We start from the raw sequence: 19,035 nt of genomic DNA on the forward strand, positions 1-19,035 counted from the left end.
GTTGCCCACACCCATGACGATGTTGGCTGGCTCAAAACTGTGGACCAATACTACACTGGCCAGAACAACACCCTTGCGGTACAAAACACATCATTAAGAACCATAAAATTTCCACCTTGTCAGCCCAATTCCACAGTTTGTGTTTGCATCCTAATCTCTCACTAAATTATACTTACCATCACCATAATCCACACACAATCTAGTCTGGATTCTAGTTTCTGACATAATGTATCTGTAGTCACTGCTCTAATCAACAATTTCTTTGTGCAGGGCGCATCGGTGGAGTTGATTCTGGACACGGTCATCTCCAACCTTCAAGACGATCCCAACCGCAAGTTCATCTATGTGGAACAAGTGACATCCTCACATTACCACTCTCTTCTGCACTCTAATTGTGGCCTGATTTTGCTAATGGTCACTCCAATCATGGTGTAAGTTGCCAATGGACCACTCTTAATCATGGTTTTTGTGGTATCCTTCAAATTTTTTGCAGGCATTCTTTCAGCGTTGGTGGAGAGAACAAACTCCTGCAAAGCAAGCAATAGTGAAAGCACTGGTTGACAATGGACAGCTTGAATTCATGTAAATGTTTTAGATAGTTTATTTTTTCCAAATTTTAGGAGTGTTGCTGATACAAGGAAGCCCTGTTGAGAGCAGTGTTTTCATTTGCATTCAGAAATGGTGGATGGTGTATGCATGACGAAGCAACCACGCACTACATTGACATGATCGATCAGACGACTCTCGGGCATCGGTTCATCAAAGAGCAGTTCGGGAAGCATCCTCGGATCGGGTGGCAGATTGATCCTTTTGGCCACTCTGCAGCTCAAGCTTACTTACTTGGTGCAGAGGTAACACAAGCACATCCCCATGCTCTGCCTTTTGGCTTATAAATCCTCTCATCTTGTTAGTTTTTGTACAGAGAATGTTCTTCATATAACTACTGAGCAGTGTATCCTTTCTTGCAAACTTTGATGGCTGTCTTTTCTGTCAGTCATGGGGATGCCCTTTTTGTTGCATGCGTCATGCTATGAAAAAGCCTTGATGCCTTGTGCTGCACTAGGATTTTCTCTTTCCACTATCAAGGTGTTACCAACATAAGTAATTTGAATGCAGTTAGGTTTTGATGCCTTGTATTTCGCAAGGATCGATTATCAAGACAGGCAAGTGCGTCGGAATGCAACTTCACTTGAGTTTGTCTGGCGCGGGTCTACGACCCTCGGTTCATCTGCACAGGTACATGCACAAATTTTCGGCAGAAAAGTGCATGCTCCATATGGGGGGGGAACCCATGCAGTCTTTACAAGCTTCTGAGCTTGGCAATGTTGATAGGGTTGTGTTGGTGTTCTAAATTGCCCTACTGATTTCAGATTTTCACGGGCGTGTTCCTGGAGCATTACAACCCTCCTTCTGGGTTTGAATTTGAGACCGGACAAGATACTGTTGTTATGCAGGTGTGCTTACCTTACATACACATGTGAAAAACCATTGCTATTACATCATGAAGAGTGCACCACTTTCCCTACATGTGCACGAGTATGAGTGGGTTTCCATGATACACTTGCACCAAATCTGTTCTACAACGAGTCACGTGCAGCTTACAAGTCTCCATTGTAAGAGCAGGATGACCCTCTTTTGTTCGATTACAATGTGAAGGCCAGTGTGGATGCCTTTGTTGCGGCAGCACAGGAACAGGTAACCATAAAGCGCACACACAGTGACATACTTACATCCATTTTTTCCACGTTGTTTGGGACAAATTTTCAGTAGTTAATGGATCTAGCAACCATAATTTGGCTTTTTTTATTTAAAAAATTTGAAATTGACTTCCCAGGCACAGCTCTATCGAACCAAGCACATCATGTTTACTATGGGTGATGATTTTACCTACCAGAATGCACGCAGTTGGTTCAGAGAAATGGACAGATTTATTCACCATGTGAATCTGGTGCGTCTTCCTGTTTTAACAGCATTGAAATGAAACTTGTGACTTTAGCACTGATAAACATGTTTTCGAGCCATGGATTTCCTTGGACAGATTCCCAAGCTAGCTCGTTTTGCACTGGGGTCCCGACTCCTAATAGCCAGGACCACTCAAATCTCCCATCATGCACCTACTCTACCCTAGTGCATCCCTACCTTTCTATACAGCATTAGTGATTAGCGTCTCTTAATCAGCATTAACTAGCGTTAACCTACAGTATTACTAAGGGGAAGACTAGGGTCATAAGCATACAGATAGAGATTACTGTGAGGCAAGCTTGTAGAAAATGGCTGTGTGATAGCAAGCCTGATTCACAGGTTATTGCATGGGTGAATGAGAGTGTGGGTCAGGCAACCAAAGGAGCAATCAAGTCAGCGAGAAGATTGGAAACTCAGACCAGCAAGGGGTGTGTGTTAATGATGCAATTGCTTACGCTGAGAGAGATTAAGGGAAGAGATAGAAAAGACTGAAGCGATTAAGGTGTGTCTTAATGATGCTTGAAGAGATAAGGAGAAGAGATAGAGAGACGACACCCAAATCCACCCACTTAAGGGCCAATTATTACTGTGTTTGCCTGTAATTATTGGATTAAAGTGAGTACACAAGATGTTAACGGAGTATCTAAACTACTTGCATTGGCTGATTTCAGGAATTGGCTGCTTGACTATGCTGGGGCAGATGGCCTGCTGAGGCTGGATGACTTCTTATTAGGTTTTCTTGCAGTTCTGACAGCTCTTGGGCTTCTTGATCTCCTTACTTGAGTGATTGAAGGCTGATTTCTTCACTTTAGATGAGACGAATAATGAGAAACCCAAGGGTCCTTTTCATAATTTTTTGGGGGACCCCTTCATGTAGTCAACCAGTTTTTTGCCATGGTTGGCCCCAAACTTACCCAAAAGGTGGTTGCAGCTAAGAGTTATGTCCACGTGCATCCAGGTTAAGGCCAGCATGTGACATCCTCTTTTGTAAAGTTGGAGCACTGGGGCACATGATGCACCTTTTCTCCAGTTCCACTAGAATCGTACACTCCATGATGATGGCTTCCTATCAGCTCTCTGTTGGACACTGGAGTGATCACACATGATGGCTTAAAAAACAACATGCCAACCATCACATATCCTATGGAACATTGGTCATCACAATGTGCAACTGCAACTTCCAGAAAACTACCTGTCACAACTGACAGATATGATGTGCGGAAGCTGTAAGCACATCTCCCTTTGTGGCATCCATCTGTGGGCTCTGCCCCAAACTCTCTGGCTATGCCTCCAATAGTACCTCTATTGCATCTGCTTCCATGGGAATTTCTATAATAGTAATCTCATTCTTATTTGTACTGGATTTAAAGAGACACACCTGGAGCTCCTCAGATAACCAGAAATTGGATTCATCTCTGGCATAGCCTCTGAAAGCTGTACCTCTACTGGTCCCTTTGTAATATCATCCTCCAGAAGCTCCCCCAATCTCAGAAGCTCTTCCGCACAGGAGAAGAAGTCCTTCCCTGAATCTCCCTAAACACAGCTGAAAACCAAGGTTAGTCTTAAACCAAATCATGACCGTAGGTTCTGTACATCCAACCACCCCCACCCCCGAGCCAGGGCCAAGGGTCCAGCACAATCCCGTAGGCTCGTGTCTAACTCTGGCGTCCCATACCACCGAAGCCCGCCCGATGGCCTTCGACACACCAACCTATGTACTCACCATGTGCGTGGCATGAACATTTCTTCTCTCCTAGTCCAAGCCAGACCGTTAGTGGTGCATCCACACAACTATGTCTCAACAATAACCCGAGGCTCACTTATATAGTGATAACTACGCCGTAAATAGCTAATTCCCTATAAAAGGCCATTAAGCTTGCTTTTGTTAATCTAGGAACCCTAGCCAAGTATCAGCCTGCTAATCCTTAATCTTGGGGCCCCCCTAACCCCATCAGACTAGTCCCTAATCCATAGATTAGTGTCCAGGTAAAATATCCTCCCACGATCATTAATGAGCTCTCAGTCTTTGAAATCTTGCTCACAATCAAACCCATAAGAAACAATCCAAATGATCCTCTGTCTTTGAGTCCTCAATGTGAACTCCAAATCCTGCGGAAAAAATCGACATATCACCCAATCTCTACAAGTCTCAGCACTTCCCTCACTTGGAAAGTCTGCCAGTACCTGAACCCTTAGTCTCAGTTCCAGTTAATTACCTATCCATACTCGGATTTGGTAAAATCTTTGTACCATAATATAACATACTTCACTGAACTATCAGGGTCCTGAAAGAGGGAGGATTGTTGGGCATTCCCATGGGATTCAAGGTCACCCTTAAGCAGAGATGGCTTTGGGTGCAACTTGCCAGATGGCAGAAAATGCATCTGAACTTGGGGGGTAGAAAGATGGTAATCGATCATTTCATTATCCCTTCTATCATCTACTTTCTCAGCTGCTGGAGACCTCCAAACTCTGATCTAATGCAATTCATAAGGTTATGCAAGAACTATCTATGGGGAGGGGACCCTTGGATTAGGAAAATCCCTAAAGTCGGGTGGGAATAGTGCTGTTTGGAAACAGGTAAAGGGGGCCTTGGAATCAAAGATGTGTCCAACTTGGCTAATAGAATGGCTGCCAAATGGGTGCTGAGAAGCTTTCTCTACCCCTCTGAAGAATGGGCGTGGTTGATCACTAGAAACCTTGATCAATTCCAGCTCAAACAATTCCCCAAGTGGAAGAAGCTCCTCCCGCTTACAATTATGGCAAGCAAATACTTGGTGAAACCGGTTGGCAGCCAACTGGTCTATTTGCTTTGGTCGGCTTGGAATGCTATTAAGACTGACCTTATCCTTTCTGAGAAACCTAGCTACACATGGGGTATACATGGGAGAGACTCCATCTGGTGGCGAAGCATTTCCCTCCCCCCGATTGATAATGCCCAGGCTGAAGCGGCTTTAGGATGCATAGGAAAGAAATCTGCTCTACTAGTGGGATATCTGGGACAGAGACATCAATTCTTGGTTGTCCAGAGCTGATTTGATCAGAGACTATAATGTCTCATATGCAGAATTAGACCTTATTGGGGCAAGAATCAGCTTATGGCACCAATTAGACACCTGGCTGCTATCGATTAAAGATAAGCCAGTTCACAAAGCTTTCCAATGGAAGAGTCAAAAAGGACTATGTCCTATTCCCCCCAGACAGAGCACTGATCCTATCCATTGCACTTTAAACAAGAGATGGGGAATCCTTCTGGACATATCACAATGGTATTTTCTGTTTGGTAAGTTATGGAATAAGTATGTGGAACCAAAAAAAGCGTGCCTAGCTTGGTTGGTTATGTTCAGAGCTATTTGGACTCAGGTTAAAGCCCTCAGACTTAAACATTGGGGATGGGAAGTTCCACAGATGCAAGGAGGTTGAGGATGACCTGCACATATTCATGCACTGTCCTATTGCAAAGGAATGCTTCGAGTCATTGGCTAAATGCATTCAGTTATGGAATGGCTACACCCTTGGCTGGAAAAACTTGTTACTTGGAGAAGGCATAGGTTGCACCTTGGAACTATGGGCTGTCTTGAGAACTGAACTATTATGGTGCCCGTGGTTACATCGACTTGATGCCATTTTTAACAGTATACCTACTAACAGTTTCAAGTTGAAAGAGAACTTGATACACGTAGGTGAAAGATTCATATGAAGACGGATGAAAGACCTGGACACCAAGCTTCTTCGTTTGCATAAGAAAGCTAAAGGAAAGCAAGTGGACCAAGTGTTAAAGCAAAGGATCTGTTGAAGATGAGATAGTCTGTCATCTCCAAGGATGTGTTGCTCATTAAAGCACTCTATGTTTTGTGAAAGACACACTCAGAAAAATCGGAAAGAGCTGGATACACAGCTAGAGAAACTTCTCAATAAAGTCAAAGGCAAGCTTGTGGAGCAGCTGTGGCATGCTTTTCAGGAACTGTGGTTGATAAGAAGAGAATGTCGTGTTCATGGACATTGTACTCATTAGAGCTCTCTATATGTTGTAACCTCTCTCTTTCTAATCTCTTAATATAAGTAGCCTTTATTTGAAAAAAAAAAAACAAATACATAGCTTTCATACATGTGTATATCCACCAACACTACCACTAAGCCAAGTACAAAAGATAACCACGTACCAAGCCATCTCCTCCCTAATGCACCAAAGGCGGGTCAAATACTCCGCCCCCTTGACTCCTAAACTGATGCACCACATACCCCATGGCTCCTACAACTTTATTATACATCTATGTTTGACATTGGAATTAAAGCCCAGCCTTCACAACTAGCAAAACCTTATTCACATGGAAGAAAAACTACATAAATGTTCCCATGGAAACACACCCAAGAGGTGAAGAGAAGGCGGTGTCATCCAAGAGACGGTCATGAACTGCTCCAGATGGGATAGACAATGGCTTACGTAGGATCTATAGCCACCTTGTGCTGTTGCTGGGATGTAGATGGAGACAACACATGGGATAGACAATGGCTTACGTAGGATCTATAGCCACCTTGTGCTGTTGCTGGGATGTAGATGGAGAAGCCACCACACCGAGAGCCACCTCCAAGATAATACCCCTGCCAATGTCATACACGGCAATCACACCCTGCTTCCTTTCTGGCCCATAAAATAACGTTGCTTCAGGTGGCTCATTGATAATGCCCAAGACCTTAAGACCTGCATTCCCTCTTGAACTTTTGTTGCTGCTGTTTGCGCACTATTGAAGTATGCCGGCAAAGTAATAGCAGCTTCAGGAATTGTTCTACCCACATAATCTTATGTTGTGACCTGCATCTTTTGCAAAACGGCGGAAACGGTCCCGCGATGTGCTTGCTGCACTCAGCTTTCACGATCTATGCTTCATGAAACGGCTCCATCGGCCCGTCGAGCGCGTCTCGCGCGTTTTCCTTGCGGGTCTCACCTCTCACTTGCGTTCGTGCCCAGCTCGGCTCCCTCGGCCTCATCTCGGGTCTTGCCTTCCATCCACGATCCGCCGGCCTGGCCGCGTCTTGGCCCGTCGGCACGGCACAGCTCGCCGGTTCGCCGGTCCCTCGGCCTTTTTCCACCGTTTTCGGTCCCGACTCCACGTTCGGCCCGATCACCGTCAAGGCGGGGAGGGCAACCCCCGGGGCACTCGGCACCCTCGGAACCTCGCTCGCACCCGGAAAGGCCTAACGTGCCTACCCGGTGCATGAGTGCGTTCCTAGGTGTGCCTACCTTGGGTCCGTGCTTTGCCTCTCCTTGCATCTCCTCCCCATATAGATGCATATTCTACAGGGCGGGCTAACATACCCCCAAGGCACCAAGTCCCCTTGGATAGTTTTCCCACGTCACATACACCCCCCCTTTATGGAATTGACGCCCTCGTCAATTGCTTTTGAAACCAAAGGTTGAATGTATGCACCATGTCCCCTTGGATAGTTTTCCCACGTCACATACACCCCCCCTTTATGAAATTGACGCCCTCGTCAATTGCTTTTGAAACCAAAGGTTGAATGTATGCATCTCAGAATATGACCCATGTGCATAGTTATAGATAGTAATTACCCGTGGTAGGTCTTTACTCTGCTTTATAGCCATCAGCAAGGTCAGTGTCTAACCCGTTACAAAAGAAAAACGGTGCATATTTTTGTATTTTCTCATCTAAAGGCCCGGACTTCAAGCCCCTGCTTGAGAGTCCCCCGATCCCCACAAAATTGGCGAGGTGACTGCGTGGTCTCGCCAAGGCTCCTGTTTGAGCTGTAAGAGTGATTACTTGAGGCAATGCAGTGTTGCTCGGAATGCATAAGCCTTCAAGGAAGTCGAGACTTGTCTGCCGAGTTGACGCGAACTTGGTTGCAACATCTTTTCTTCAAATCTGACTTCACATTCCTTTGCGTTGGAGCATTGTCTTGAGCCTTGTTGCTCGCCGATGCCCCTTGAGCTCTTTGTGCAAAATCTTTATGGACAAGAGTTGCCCACCTCACTGACTCCAGCTTGGTTTGCCCCATCTTGTGCCACTTCCAACTCTGCACCTGGTTGCCATGGACCTTGATGCCCTGCTTCAACCTGTTCGGTACATAAGTGCATTGATCCTCTGTGACAAAGTGCCATTGATCCTCTGTGACAAAGTGCCATTAGCTCCACCTGACTCCAAGTGAAACCACCACGAACCTTTGGCATTCGAACCTTTGCACCTCTTCGGCTTTGGTTCTCGGCTTTGGTTCAACTGACTTGAGTGCTCTAGCTTGCCTTGACACCAAGACTTGCTTTGCCATGCTCCAACCAAACTGTCCCGAAACCTGTTCAGCGGTCTTGACCTTTAGTCTGAATCTGCCTGTTCCTGTTTACCAAGGCGCAAAGTCCCTCCACTTAGTCCTGCTTAGGCCCCCATGACACCATGATGACCTTCACATTAGCTTCGCTTCCTGACTCTGCACCATCACCTTGAACCTTTTGTTCACATGTGTCATGCCGTACTGCGAAGAACCAGTCTTCTTAGACGTCATCCCAACAAGCTCTGCTTGGACGGCTAGGTCCCAAGTTTTACCTGCTTGAACTTCATCTCAGGCCGTACCTTCTGTTTTGCACCCACTTTGCCCTTTGGCTAGATACGAGTGCTTTCCACATCCAAGTCACCTTCGAACTTCAGTGAGCCAGCTGCCACTCTGTCCCACCCAACTTCATGCACACTGCCACTTGCACATCCAGCTGTTTCCATCTTCTGGTAACCTGGCGAGCCAAACGACTCGGGTCCACCTGCCCAACTCCAATTGTACTTGATCACGCCCTCACCCAGAGTGCTATGTGCCCGGCACTACGGTTGGATGTCCTGTGCTTGAGCGCTTGCAAATAGTCACCTTCATCAAACTTACTTTCCAAAGCCATTCAACTCATGAGCCGTACAACTCAAGTCCACTTGTTCAAGTCTAGCTATACCCGCTTACCCCCTCATACAAAGTGCTATCTGCCCGGCACCGCGGTCCTTAAGCTGCAATTGAGAGCTCACAAGTAGTCCCCTTCTTTAAACCTGTTTTCCCAAGTTACACAACTCTATCCAAGCATCTCCTTTCTCAGCCTCCACAATCTTGAATTGTGGCCGTTTAGCAAGAATGCCCAAAACTCGCTAAGAAGACACAACCCTGTTGCTCGCGTCGTGCCCATGTTTCATGCGTACGTACGGCCTTGCCACTGTTTGCAGCACGGCTCTTGCATTTGGCTGCCCCATTGTAAGCGTGCCCAAGTTGACATGATGCATAAGTAATTGTTTTGCCACTCAAACACGCAGGTGCTCCTGGGTATAGAAGGACAGTAGCCAGCCTACAGACAGGCCTCCTTATTGGGGACAAAACCCTAGACGAGGTGAGCAGCACGGTAGCCATCTTGCAGAAACCCGAGCCACGGTTACTTAGACCTTCCTCCACATCGGTGGACGAAGCCCCAAAGCAGGACTGCACAAACTCTCCATATGGATGACGAAACCCTAGAAACAGGGAAAAAATAGAGTAAACCCAAACTCTAGAGCAGCACAACAAAAAACACGAGTGGATGGAGACCCAAACACTACCAAAGAGACAGCAAGCTAGAACATGCAAAAGGCTCTAGATCTGAGGAGGGGGAGTGATGGAAACTCAACCGCTCCCCAGCAGGATCACTACACTTGTAGCTGAACTAAATGCAATAAAGCAAGAGCAAAATGGAACAAACAGAACTTACTTTCCACTACGGGATTTTATACGTCTTCATAGCACCAAGGCCCTTTACAATCCCTTCGCATTTAGGATAACTCACACACTCTCTTCTCATTACCTTCCCGCTTTCACAAGAGAATAGGCAGCATACCCTGCTACATACCACTAGGCTCACATCACATTTGTGTAGGCTCAGGTCACATCTGTTCACTCACGTCACATTTGTTTAGGCTCACTTCACATCTGATTTTGGCGGGACATTTGTTTAGGCTCACATCAAGGCTGATTTTGGTGGGACCATGGGCTCGTGTGGCTCAACAAAGAGCTCTTTGCGCAGCGGTTTGTGCTAGTAATGAAATGCTTAATGGTTGTTTTTTTGTTGTCTTTATATGCTCTATTAGCTGCAACTACCACTAGGCTCACACTGGGTTTCGGGCTAGGCTCACACCGCTCACATCACGTCTGATTTTCGTGGGGTGTGGGCTCACGTGGCCGACCAAAGAGCCGTTTGCACAGTTTTGGGCCTGGTTTTTCTTGTTTTCATTAGGCTATTGGACTTTTTTAATGTTCTTAATCCTAATGAAGGGGTTTGTGCAAGTAATGAAATGCTTAATGGTTGTTTTTTGGTTGATTTTTATGTGCCCTACTGCTACCAGATCATGCAATGCAAGAACAAGGAAAAACATAACTTTCCATACTCTAATCCACAAGATTGGAGCTTCTAGCCTAGGTTTTTGGAGTAATCTCACCCCTAATCATCAAGGCTAAGCAAGCTCTTGATTCAATGCATGAAATCCGAGCCTTTTGGGTCTAAAAATCCTACAAATAGCCGAGAAAAATTAGGATTTTTCTCTTTCAAAACCTGCAACCCGAATGCCCTAATCCTAGTGCAAACAAGATTCAAAACAATAAAACAAATACATTCAAGGCTCCAAAACCGTATGCCTTTTTGGAGTGTGACCTCTCAATCATAGCTTGGAATGGATTGGATTCGGAGCTAAGTCCTTAGGCTACTACTTCCTAGGGACAGCACCATACATGTTTAAGTTGAAAGCTTACCTAGCCTTGGTGAAACATGTGTCGTTGGGAGCTTTGCCTTACAGCTGCAAATGCAACTTTTGGTTGTGGGTGTGATAGGTTGTCATCCGGATCCTCACTCTGTTGTCACACGGGAGAGCTCCATGGCCATGGTTGTCAAGGACCTTGATGGAGGTGAGAACAAGGTTCCTACACTAACAAGAGTTGAAAGAAAGGGAGAAGCTCATGCAAGAGAGAAACTACAACCAATCCTATCCAAGCAAGCATGAATCCAATAGAACACAAGCAAGAGAGTAGGGAGAAGAGTGAAGAGAGCATTTTGTTAAGCATGGAGTATGGCCGCTTCATATATGTCAACACTAAAAGATAGGGCTTTCGAGCCAATGGGCGTGTAGCCTAGTGGTGTGGGTTTGCGACCGGGAAGGGGGAGGTCCTAAGTTCAAATCCCCGCAGCAGGCTCCCTGGGCAGCATCTGTACCGATTGCAGCAGTACTTGTACAGCCTTTTGGGTAGGAGACACTTAAATTGCTACTACAAAAGGATCTACTCAAGGGGGAAAAAAAGATAGGCTTCCGCTACGGAAAAGTAAAGATGGTGAAGTACCTTACAAAGGACAGGCGGGCGGGCAAGACCATGTTAACTGGATGTCCATGGCATCCAAGTGCGTGATGTACATGGCTCCCTGGGCGGCATCTGTACCGATTGCGGCAGTACTTGTACAGCCTTTTGGGTAGGAGACACTCAAATTGCTACTACAAAAGGATCTACTCAAGGGGTAAAAAAAGATAGGCTTCCGCTACGGAAAAGTAAAGATGGTGAAGTACCTTACAAAGGACGGGCGGGCGGGCAAGACCATGTTAACTGGATGTCCATGGCATCCAAGTGCCTGATGCATATGACAATAATCCATTTGAGTTGATGCATTAATAGAGGGCGTTTTGATGTAGTGTGTTCTCTAAAGGAGGCAATCTTGCTAGATCTTAAATGGAAGGATGCTCAGCACTTCGTCAAGAGGTGTTGGTTCAGGGGAAGTTTCATTGCAAGTTTTGACGTTGGTGAGGTGTGGCAGGAAAGTTAAGCATCAGGAACAGCCAAAAGGTGATTTTGTAAATCTTGTGACAGATCATATCTTTGAGAAGATTAGGCTCGAGCTTCGGCACTCATTTAGAGCTCAGCCAACAGAGAGAGTCACTACTGAGAGATCCTCACCCCCAACAGCCCTCCTCTCAGCTTATCATCACCAGTTTTTCCAGCCTAGAGGGGTGGAAAGGGAGGCACAAGAGCCCATCAGAGTGGATACGGGAGCCTATATCACAGTGCTCCCTCGCAGCAGGTCCATGGGAGTCACATCAGATCAGGCAAACACACTTCAGAGAGCTTGACGCCTTTGTTCCGTCGGACCCCGACCACCCCTAGCTCATCAGCCCCAGATTCAAGAGATCCTGGCCCGCCATCGAGCAGCCTCATCCTCACAGTGGACTATTGACATCTCTAGCCTTCTTGTATCACCCATGATGGGCATCCTACATGGGCCCTTGCCCGGCATACAGTGTTGATTGACTGTTTTTATTCAGCTCTCCCATATCCCATCACTTATTGTACCCTATACCAGGCATAGTAGGATCTGGATTTTTCATCTTGTATAATCTCAGAGTGATCTTAGCTTTCAGTTTTTAGTTTTAGTTTACTGTTGTTTTTTTTTTCTTATTTCATCTATGATGGGATTTCATGGACACTATGTACACATCTTTTGAAGACGTTAATATCTCTCTCTCTCTCTCTCTCTCACACACACACACACACACACACACACAATAGACAATTTTGACTTTATGCACCCTCCTAGCCCCTTCTCAAAACAAATCAATCGTTGCCATAAGAAGTGCTTTGATTTTTGTCCTAATCACCATATGTTTTCACAACCATCTTAGTTCATTGTTGTTCATTTTTCCAAGTCACAGCCTATTGCACAGGATGGACGAGTGAATACATTCTACTCTACTCCATCAGTTTATACAGACTCAAAATTTTCATCCAATATCACCTGGCCTTTAAAACATGATGATTTTTTCCCGTAAGTGACTTTTCATTATCAAAGTTTCTCCATGGATCCCTTTCAACACTAAACCATTAATTCACACACACTGTCTTGCTTCAGGTATGCAGATGGATCAACTTCATACTGGACAGGATACTTCACTAGTCGGGCTGGTTTAAAAGGCTATGTTCGCATGCTTAGTGGGTACTATTTGGTGAGAGAAAAACCACATTGAAATGTTTGAGTTGTATTTTGCAATGTTGATCTAGCTGAAAGGCATTCATTAGAATGCTAACATCAAGATATAGATTATCTGAATTGAGTGGACATTTGAGTAGAATTTTTGTGCAGGCGGCCAGGCAACTTGAATTTCTAGTTGGAAAGAATGCTTCAGGTGTAAATACTGATGCCTTGGGTGAAGCTCTAGCAGTCCTCCAACATCATGATGGAGTCAGTGGCACTGAAAAACAACATGTGGCAAATGACTATGCAAAGCGTCTGGACATAGGAGCATCTATGGTCTGTTAATTTGTATCAATAAATTTGTAGTAATGTATGTGGATTGCAAAAAAAAAGCCCACTATAAAGAGATCTTTCCTTCTAGCAGCATGAAAAGTGTACTGTCCAACATGGGTTCTTCATTTCTTGACTTGTTTTGCAGGCAGCCAATGTAGTTAATACTGCTCTTACATGCTTGGCAACTTCGCCATCGTATTCAGAGTGCAAACCTTCAGCAGTAGTCTTCAACCAGGTAGCCAACAATAACTTATTCTCATCACTGCTTGCCCTGAGGATATCCGTTAGTGTGGGTGTATAATTAAATAGTTCTAAAATCTTTGCAGTGTCCTCTACTGAACATCAGCTATTGCCCAGCATCTGAACTCGACCTTTCATCCGGGAAGACTCTGGTACATTATCTTTCTGTTGATATTCAATCTCAAATGTTTCCATTCAATCATATAAGAAATAACTGAACCTGGCAGGAATGACTAAGTTTTTATACTCTCTCAAACAGGTGGTGATTGCATACAATTCACTTGGCTGGAACAGGACTGATGTTATTCGTGTTCCGGTATGTTGAAAATTGCTTATATTTCCACATCTATTAATCTCTACACACAAATTGAGGGTAGTCATTGCTCTATAATCTCAGTATTCAGCATACAACTGTGTGCAGAGGGTAATAGAGGTCTGTTTTACATGTGTATATATATATATATGTATATATAGACACACACACTCACATTTTTTTATAAAGGGAAACCACTGTCTCATTATGAAAAACAATGTACATTCATAGTCGTCCCAGAGTGGGGCAGCTACTACTTAGTTCAAAAGCAGTGGGAAAACACTTCTAGTTGCTGAAAGGAAAGCTCTCTGATTTCATGAGAATCTCGGAGGGATTGTAAAAGGGCTCTCCGGAAGTAAGCAAAGAGCTGAATAGAATCTCCAGAGAAGAGCAGCTCATTCGGAGCATGATAGAGAACACACACACACACACACACACACACACACACACACACACACACACGTGCGTGTGCGCACGCACACATGCATATATGCATGCATGCATGCTCACACACCACTCATATATATAACCTCTTGTAAGTATACATAATTGTAAGATGAATATTTAAATATTAAATGTCCCTACTGTAAGTCAAACACATTAGAAACTTATAAACAAAACACCTATTGTAAACAGCTCTAATTAAAAAACCCATCTCCAGTGCACTTGAGAGTGACAACTAGTAGATACATTTTTTTTTCAGTTATGCACCTAGTGCATGAGTAACTCTTTCTCTCTGGAGTCTGCTGGCCCATTGTTTTCTATATTGAGACCCTTATATCAAATTTTGTTTTTGAAAAATTTGATCAGGTCAATGACATGCCGCTGCAAGTTACAGATGGGCATGGCAATTTGGTCCCGGCACAGCTTGTATCTTCAATTGATAATATGACCCAGGCAGTAAGCGACTTCTACACACAGGCGTACTTGGGTGTTTCTCCTATCATAAATGCCACTTCATGGCTTTTATTTGAAGCTTCTGTTCCTGCATTTGGTTACAGTTCATACTTCATCTCAACTTTAGCCAAAGGTTAGAACCAAGAGACCCTTTGCAGTTTGGACAACAAGGGAGCACATATACAAAACTAAAGTCACCCTCTTTTTAATATGATCTGTGCTTTCAGTGCTTGTGTTCAAACATATCTTGGGATTTCTCCGCAGGTGGGGTTCCAAAATCCTCAACTGAAAGTCCTACAGGGAATGGAACGGTTACTGTTGGATCTGGAGACCTGCAGTTGACATTTTCAGTGGCGACTGGTCAGCTAACACGAATGACCAATAACAAAACAGGGGTAAAACAAAATTCAGGATCTTGCGGTTCCACTATTACATAGCCAAGCTGATGGCCTTGCTTTTTCTTTTCCTGTATGTTAGTCCTGAATTGCGATCTGAATGTGCATGTATGACCAGGCGGATCTACCAGTCCAACAATCCTACCTGTGGTATAGTGCATATGATGGTGCAGATGGTCAGGTGCATGTTTCCGAGAGACATAATTGTAGTATCTGTTTGATGAAACTTTACGGATTGTAAAAATGTATGCTGATCTATTGAATTATATTCTTAAAAAGGCATCTGGAGCATATATCTTTCGCCCTGACGGACCTACCCCTAATCCTGTAGCCAGAGAGGTGTGCCTTAATTATGAAACAAGTGTCGATTTGAAACGAAAGAACAATCACATAGTTTAACACATCCATGCACTTAGCAACACTTTTGTTACTTGTGCTGCGATAGGTTCCTTTCACCATTACACGAGGACCATTGGTAGATGAGGTTCACCAAAAGTTCAGTCCTTGGGTGAGCCAGGTAAGGCATATTTTGCAATAACAAAGTGCTAATGTTTCTCAGTGTTGGCCGGCTCTCGCTCGATTGGCCCCTCCGCTGGGTGCAGGCCAGCTGCTTCCACTCCCAACAGGCCTTCTCTGATGCTGCCTAGAGGGGATGTGCGTGTGTGTGTGTGAGACCAAAAAAGGATCTCTCATTGACTCTTAAATTTCTGGTGATAGATGCATTTACATTGTATCTGATAAAAGAGAGAACTGACTATGTATACTCATAAGCAGGGAGTTTTCTTTCCACACAGGTTGTCAGAGTTTACAAAGACAAAGAACATGCTGAGTTCGAGTTTATGGTAGCCTTTTCATCTGGCTTAGTACTCCAAAAATTTCAGTAATTATTTAATCAAACGTTTGACAACTTAATCCACTCTTCTACTCAAAACGTTCTCCATCAGGTTGGACCCATCCCATTTGATGATGGAGTTGGGAAAGAGATTATCACGCGATTGACGACAAGCATTCCCAGCAATGGAGTCTTCTACACAGATTCAAATGGCAGAGATTTCATACAGCGGGTATGCAGTAGAAATATTATGCTTCAATTAGGGTATACTATTGTATGTATGACAATACACAGTTTGAGTACAAATCACATTTCATGACGCTCGTAATCCAAATATGGAAAAGAAACAGTGGCCATCTTTCACCCATGAGACCTCAATCAAGTAGTAGAAGTGGTGGAAGTGACAGGTCTGCGTGTTTCCCACCCAGACCCCGAAACTCAAGGCTACATTCTTTTCTGATTGGCCACCATAACTTATGCATGGTCAACTCATCATCCTACTCTCTAAAGACTCCATCATATACAGACATTGCCATTTCCAAATACATGAACCTGCATGATCAACTGGTTTTGCATGTAAAGCACTAGAATAAAAGGAAATGATTCTATTGTGGTGCTTGAAAGTCTTGTCATTATTGATTGTGTTCCACCAAAAACGGCAGGTGAGAGATCACAGAGAAGACTGGACATTGCAAGTCACTCAACCAATTGCAGGAAACTACTATCCAGTAAGTGATATGCTTCTTCCCTTAGAAACCTTACTTCATTGCTTGTGTTGGAGCACAGTAAGTGATATGCTTTGTCTTTTTGGAAATTTTGCTTAATTGCTTGTGTTGGAGCACATTCTGGGAGGACCATGTAGGAACAAAAATAAAGAAAAGTACTACATTAAATGGATGAAGCTGGAGTTTGTTTCTAGCCTAAGGGCTGATAAAACCATTTGTACAGGTAAACCTTGGCATGTATATAAAAGACGGTACAAACGAGTTCTCAGTCCTAGTAGATCGTGCTGTGGGCGGTTCAAGCATTCAAGATGGTCAAGTAGAGCTAATGCTGCACAGGTGAGTGCCTCTAAACCTAATGTTGCCTCTAAGGCTACCTCATGTTACAGTAGCCTTTGACAAGACTAGAGATTTACACATTTGTGCACTCAGGCTCTTGTTGCATGATGATGGAAGGGGAGTAGGGGAAGCTTTGGCTGAACAAGTTTGTGTGAAGTCTTCATGTGAAGCCTTACTGGTGAGATAAAAGTCTTCCTCGAAAGCATGGACCTACAAACTATGACAAACTTGTGCTTTCGGAAACAAACATGAACCATAACAGTGACTGAGTTGATCTATCTTTACTTGAGGTCCATTTACGCAAGACGGAGTCTGATCGTCTGATTGCTAGATAAAGCATGTGATTCCTTTGTGTTTAAGGTGAAAGGCAAATACTATGCAAGCATACATCTGGCCAACAATGGATCAAGGTGGCGAAGATCGTTCGGTCAGCAGATCTATTCGCCCTTGCAGCTAGCTTTCACTACAGAGGTGAATTTGATCCAGAGGCAATGTGTAGTACATCTCAATTTTACATCATGAGTAAACTAAATTTACATTCTGAAAAGAGGCAATTGCTTTACTAGCACTTGGTCACATACTGGTTACAATAGAAAAGATACTCTACTTTCCATGACTATGGTTCTGATCGTTTCTCCCGGGATGATTTTCAACCCCACACTGATACAGGATACTGGGAGCAACTCACAGTTATCACTTCGCACCACCTTTTCTGCCATGGCACCCGGATATACATTGCCAGAAAATGTGGCAATGATCACTCTCCAGGTCTCTAATTCATCTTTGAGAACTTTCTTTGAATGCATCGATAATCTGCACATGTGAACACTCACACGACATGTCCCATATGTGTGTGTGTGACACTCACATATGTGCCATGCTCATGTGTACGACACTCACAACCATCATCTGATTCTATCTGTGTTGCTTCTTGAGGTTTTTAACCCCAAAGGACCTGATGTGATTGAGAAAAAATAAATAAATTGCAGGAACTTAATGATGGGAGCGTGCTTCTGCGCTTAGCGCATCTTTACGAGGTAAGCTGGCGCCATCAGCATTGCAATAAACAAGGAAAAGTTCATCAGACTGTTAAATAGTTAGCCATACATTGGTGATTATGATGCATTTTTTCAAGAAGCCCTTTTATTTCTTTTGTTTTAAAAAAACATGTTTGGCAATGCACTCTGGCAGGCTAATGAAGACCCAGTGCTTTCCTCACTGGCAACAGTGGACCTACACATGCTCTTTCCAACTCAAAAGGTGGCAATAATTATAAAATGAAGAGACTCTATTCCAATAGCTAGAATCAGAAGGAATCCATTTCATGAAACTGGCATTTTTTTTCTTATTTTTAAATTACAGGTTAAAAACGCAACGGAGGTGAACCTGTCTGCGAATCAGGTGAAGGCAGAGATGAGAGCCGCACTGGCCTGGCAGGTGGAGGGGGCTGCGGAAGGGGCTGGTCAGAGAGGGAAGCCCTTCAATTCCAGCGACTTGCTTGTAGAGCTTGCACCCATGGAGATTCGTACATTTTTGCTCCATTTCCAGTAGAAAAACAAATTACACTCAAATCACATACCTTAATGCAAAAAAAATAAAATAAAATCATCTTTAAGAAAATTTGCTTTCCTTTACAACACGTAAGCATTAGATTAAATTTTTCAAATAAACATTTTGGGCCTTGAAGAACATATATTGAAATGAATGTGAATCTTAAAAATATGCTTCTCTTTATTGTGGAGAAGAAGAAACCCTAAAAAATTAGTTAGGACTCTTATGAAAGGGTGTAACTTTGAAAAGACGAATTTGACACGTGCAAAAGCGTGCCATGCATGCCAAAAATTGTCGATGACTACATGAGTTTCCTATCCAACTCACTTTTAAGTTCTATGATTAACACGAGGGATGTGGGTGTACACGAATATGAGATCCTTAAGCACGTGCCACATCCCCCCCTAGAGGAAACTGACAGATGCACTTAAGTACAAGGCCAATGGATCCCTTAAGACTATTAGCTACTACCAGCATTGTTACATAACTGCATGGAA

At 44.0% G+C, this 19,035-nt stretch overlaps 1 protein-coding gene across 2 annotated transcripts in view; it reads left to right on the plus strand.

The window, feature by feature from the left end:
* LOC147602897 (alpha-mannosidase-like) overlaps window positions 1-18,607 on the plus strand; it is an 18,910-nt gene extending 303 nt beyond the window's left edge. The window contains exons 1-29 of one of the 2 annotated variants that reach the window (XM_086797306.1): window positions 1-78; window positions 271-354; window positions 494-582; window positions 677-851; window positions 1,117-1,236; window positions 1,371-1,454; window positions 1,624-1,695; window positions 1,835-1,948; window positions 12,669-12,769; window positions 12,854-12,947; window positions 13,085-13,252; window positions 13,395-13,484; window positions 13,576-13,641; window positions 13,749-13,805; window positions 14,613-14,832; window positions 14,964-15,094; window positions 15,213-15,275; window positions 15,374-15,433; window positions 15,540-15,611; window positions 15,889-15,936; window positions 16,039-16,158; window positions 16,589-16,654; window positions 16,875-16,987; window positions 17,081-17,165; window positions 17,348-17,458; window positions 17,657-17,755; window positions 17,977-18,024; window positions 18,179-18,247; window positions 18,350-18,607. The exon at window positions 1-78 is cut by the window's left edge and continues 303 nt beyond it. In XM_086797306.1, the coding sequence (XP_086653432.1) occupies window positions 1-78; window positions 271-354; window positions 494-582; window positions 677-851; window positions 1,117-1,236; window positions 1,371-1,454; window positions 1,624-1,695; window positions 1,835-1,948; window positions 12,669-12,769; window positions 12,854-12,947; window positions 13,085-13,252; window positions 13,395-13,484; window positions 13,576-13,641; window positions 13,749-13,805; window positions 14,613-14,832; window positions 14,964-15,094; window positions 15,213-15,275; window positions 15,374-15,433; window positions 15,540-15,611; window positions 15,889-15,936; window positions 16,039-16,158; window positions 16,589-16,654; window positions 16,875-16,987; window positions 17,081-17,165; window positions 17,348-17,458; window positions 17,657-17,755; window positions 17,977-18,024; window positions 18,179-18,247; window positions 18,350-18,538 (2,886 nt within the window). In that variant the 3' untranslated portion in view covers window positions 18,539-18,607. Of the gene's footprint in view, window positions 79-270; window positions 355-493; window positions 583-676; window positions 852-1,116; window positions 1,237-1,370; window positions 1,455-1,623; window positions 1,696-1,834; window positions 1,949-12,656; window positions 12,770-12,853; window positions 12,948-13,084; window positions 13,253-13,394; window positions 13,485-13,575; window positions 13,642-13,748; window positions 13,806-14,612; window positions 14,833-14,963; window positions 15,095-15,212; window positions 15,276-15,373; window positions 15,434-15,539; window positions 15,612-15,888; window positions 15,937-16,038; window positions 16,159-16,588; window positions 16,655-16,874; window positions 16,988-17,080; window positions 17,166-17,347; window positions 17,459-17,656; window positions 17,756-17,976; window positions 18,025-18,178; window positions 18,248-18,349 lie in introns of both variants that reach the window. The other variant, XM_086797305.1, reaches the window with a different exon arrangement.
* Window positions 18,608-19,035: the final 428 nt, after the last annotated feature.

The sequence above is a fragment of the Cibotium barometz genome, chromosome 65 (genome assembly GCF_041138505.1).
Source record: "Cibotium barometz isolate CiBa-2024 chromosome 65, ASM4113850v1, whole genome shotgun sequence".
Lineage (NCBI taxonomy): Eukaryota > Viridiplantae > Streptophyta > Polypodiopsida > Cyatheales > Cibotiaceae > Cibotium > Cibotium barometz.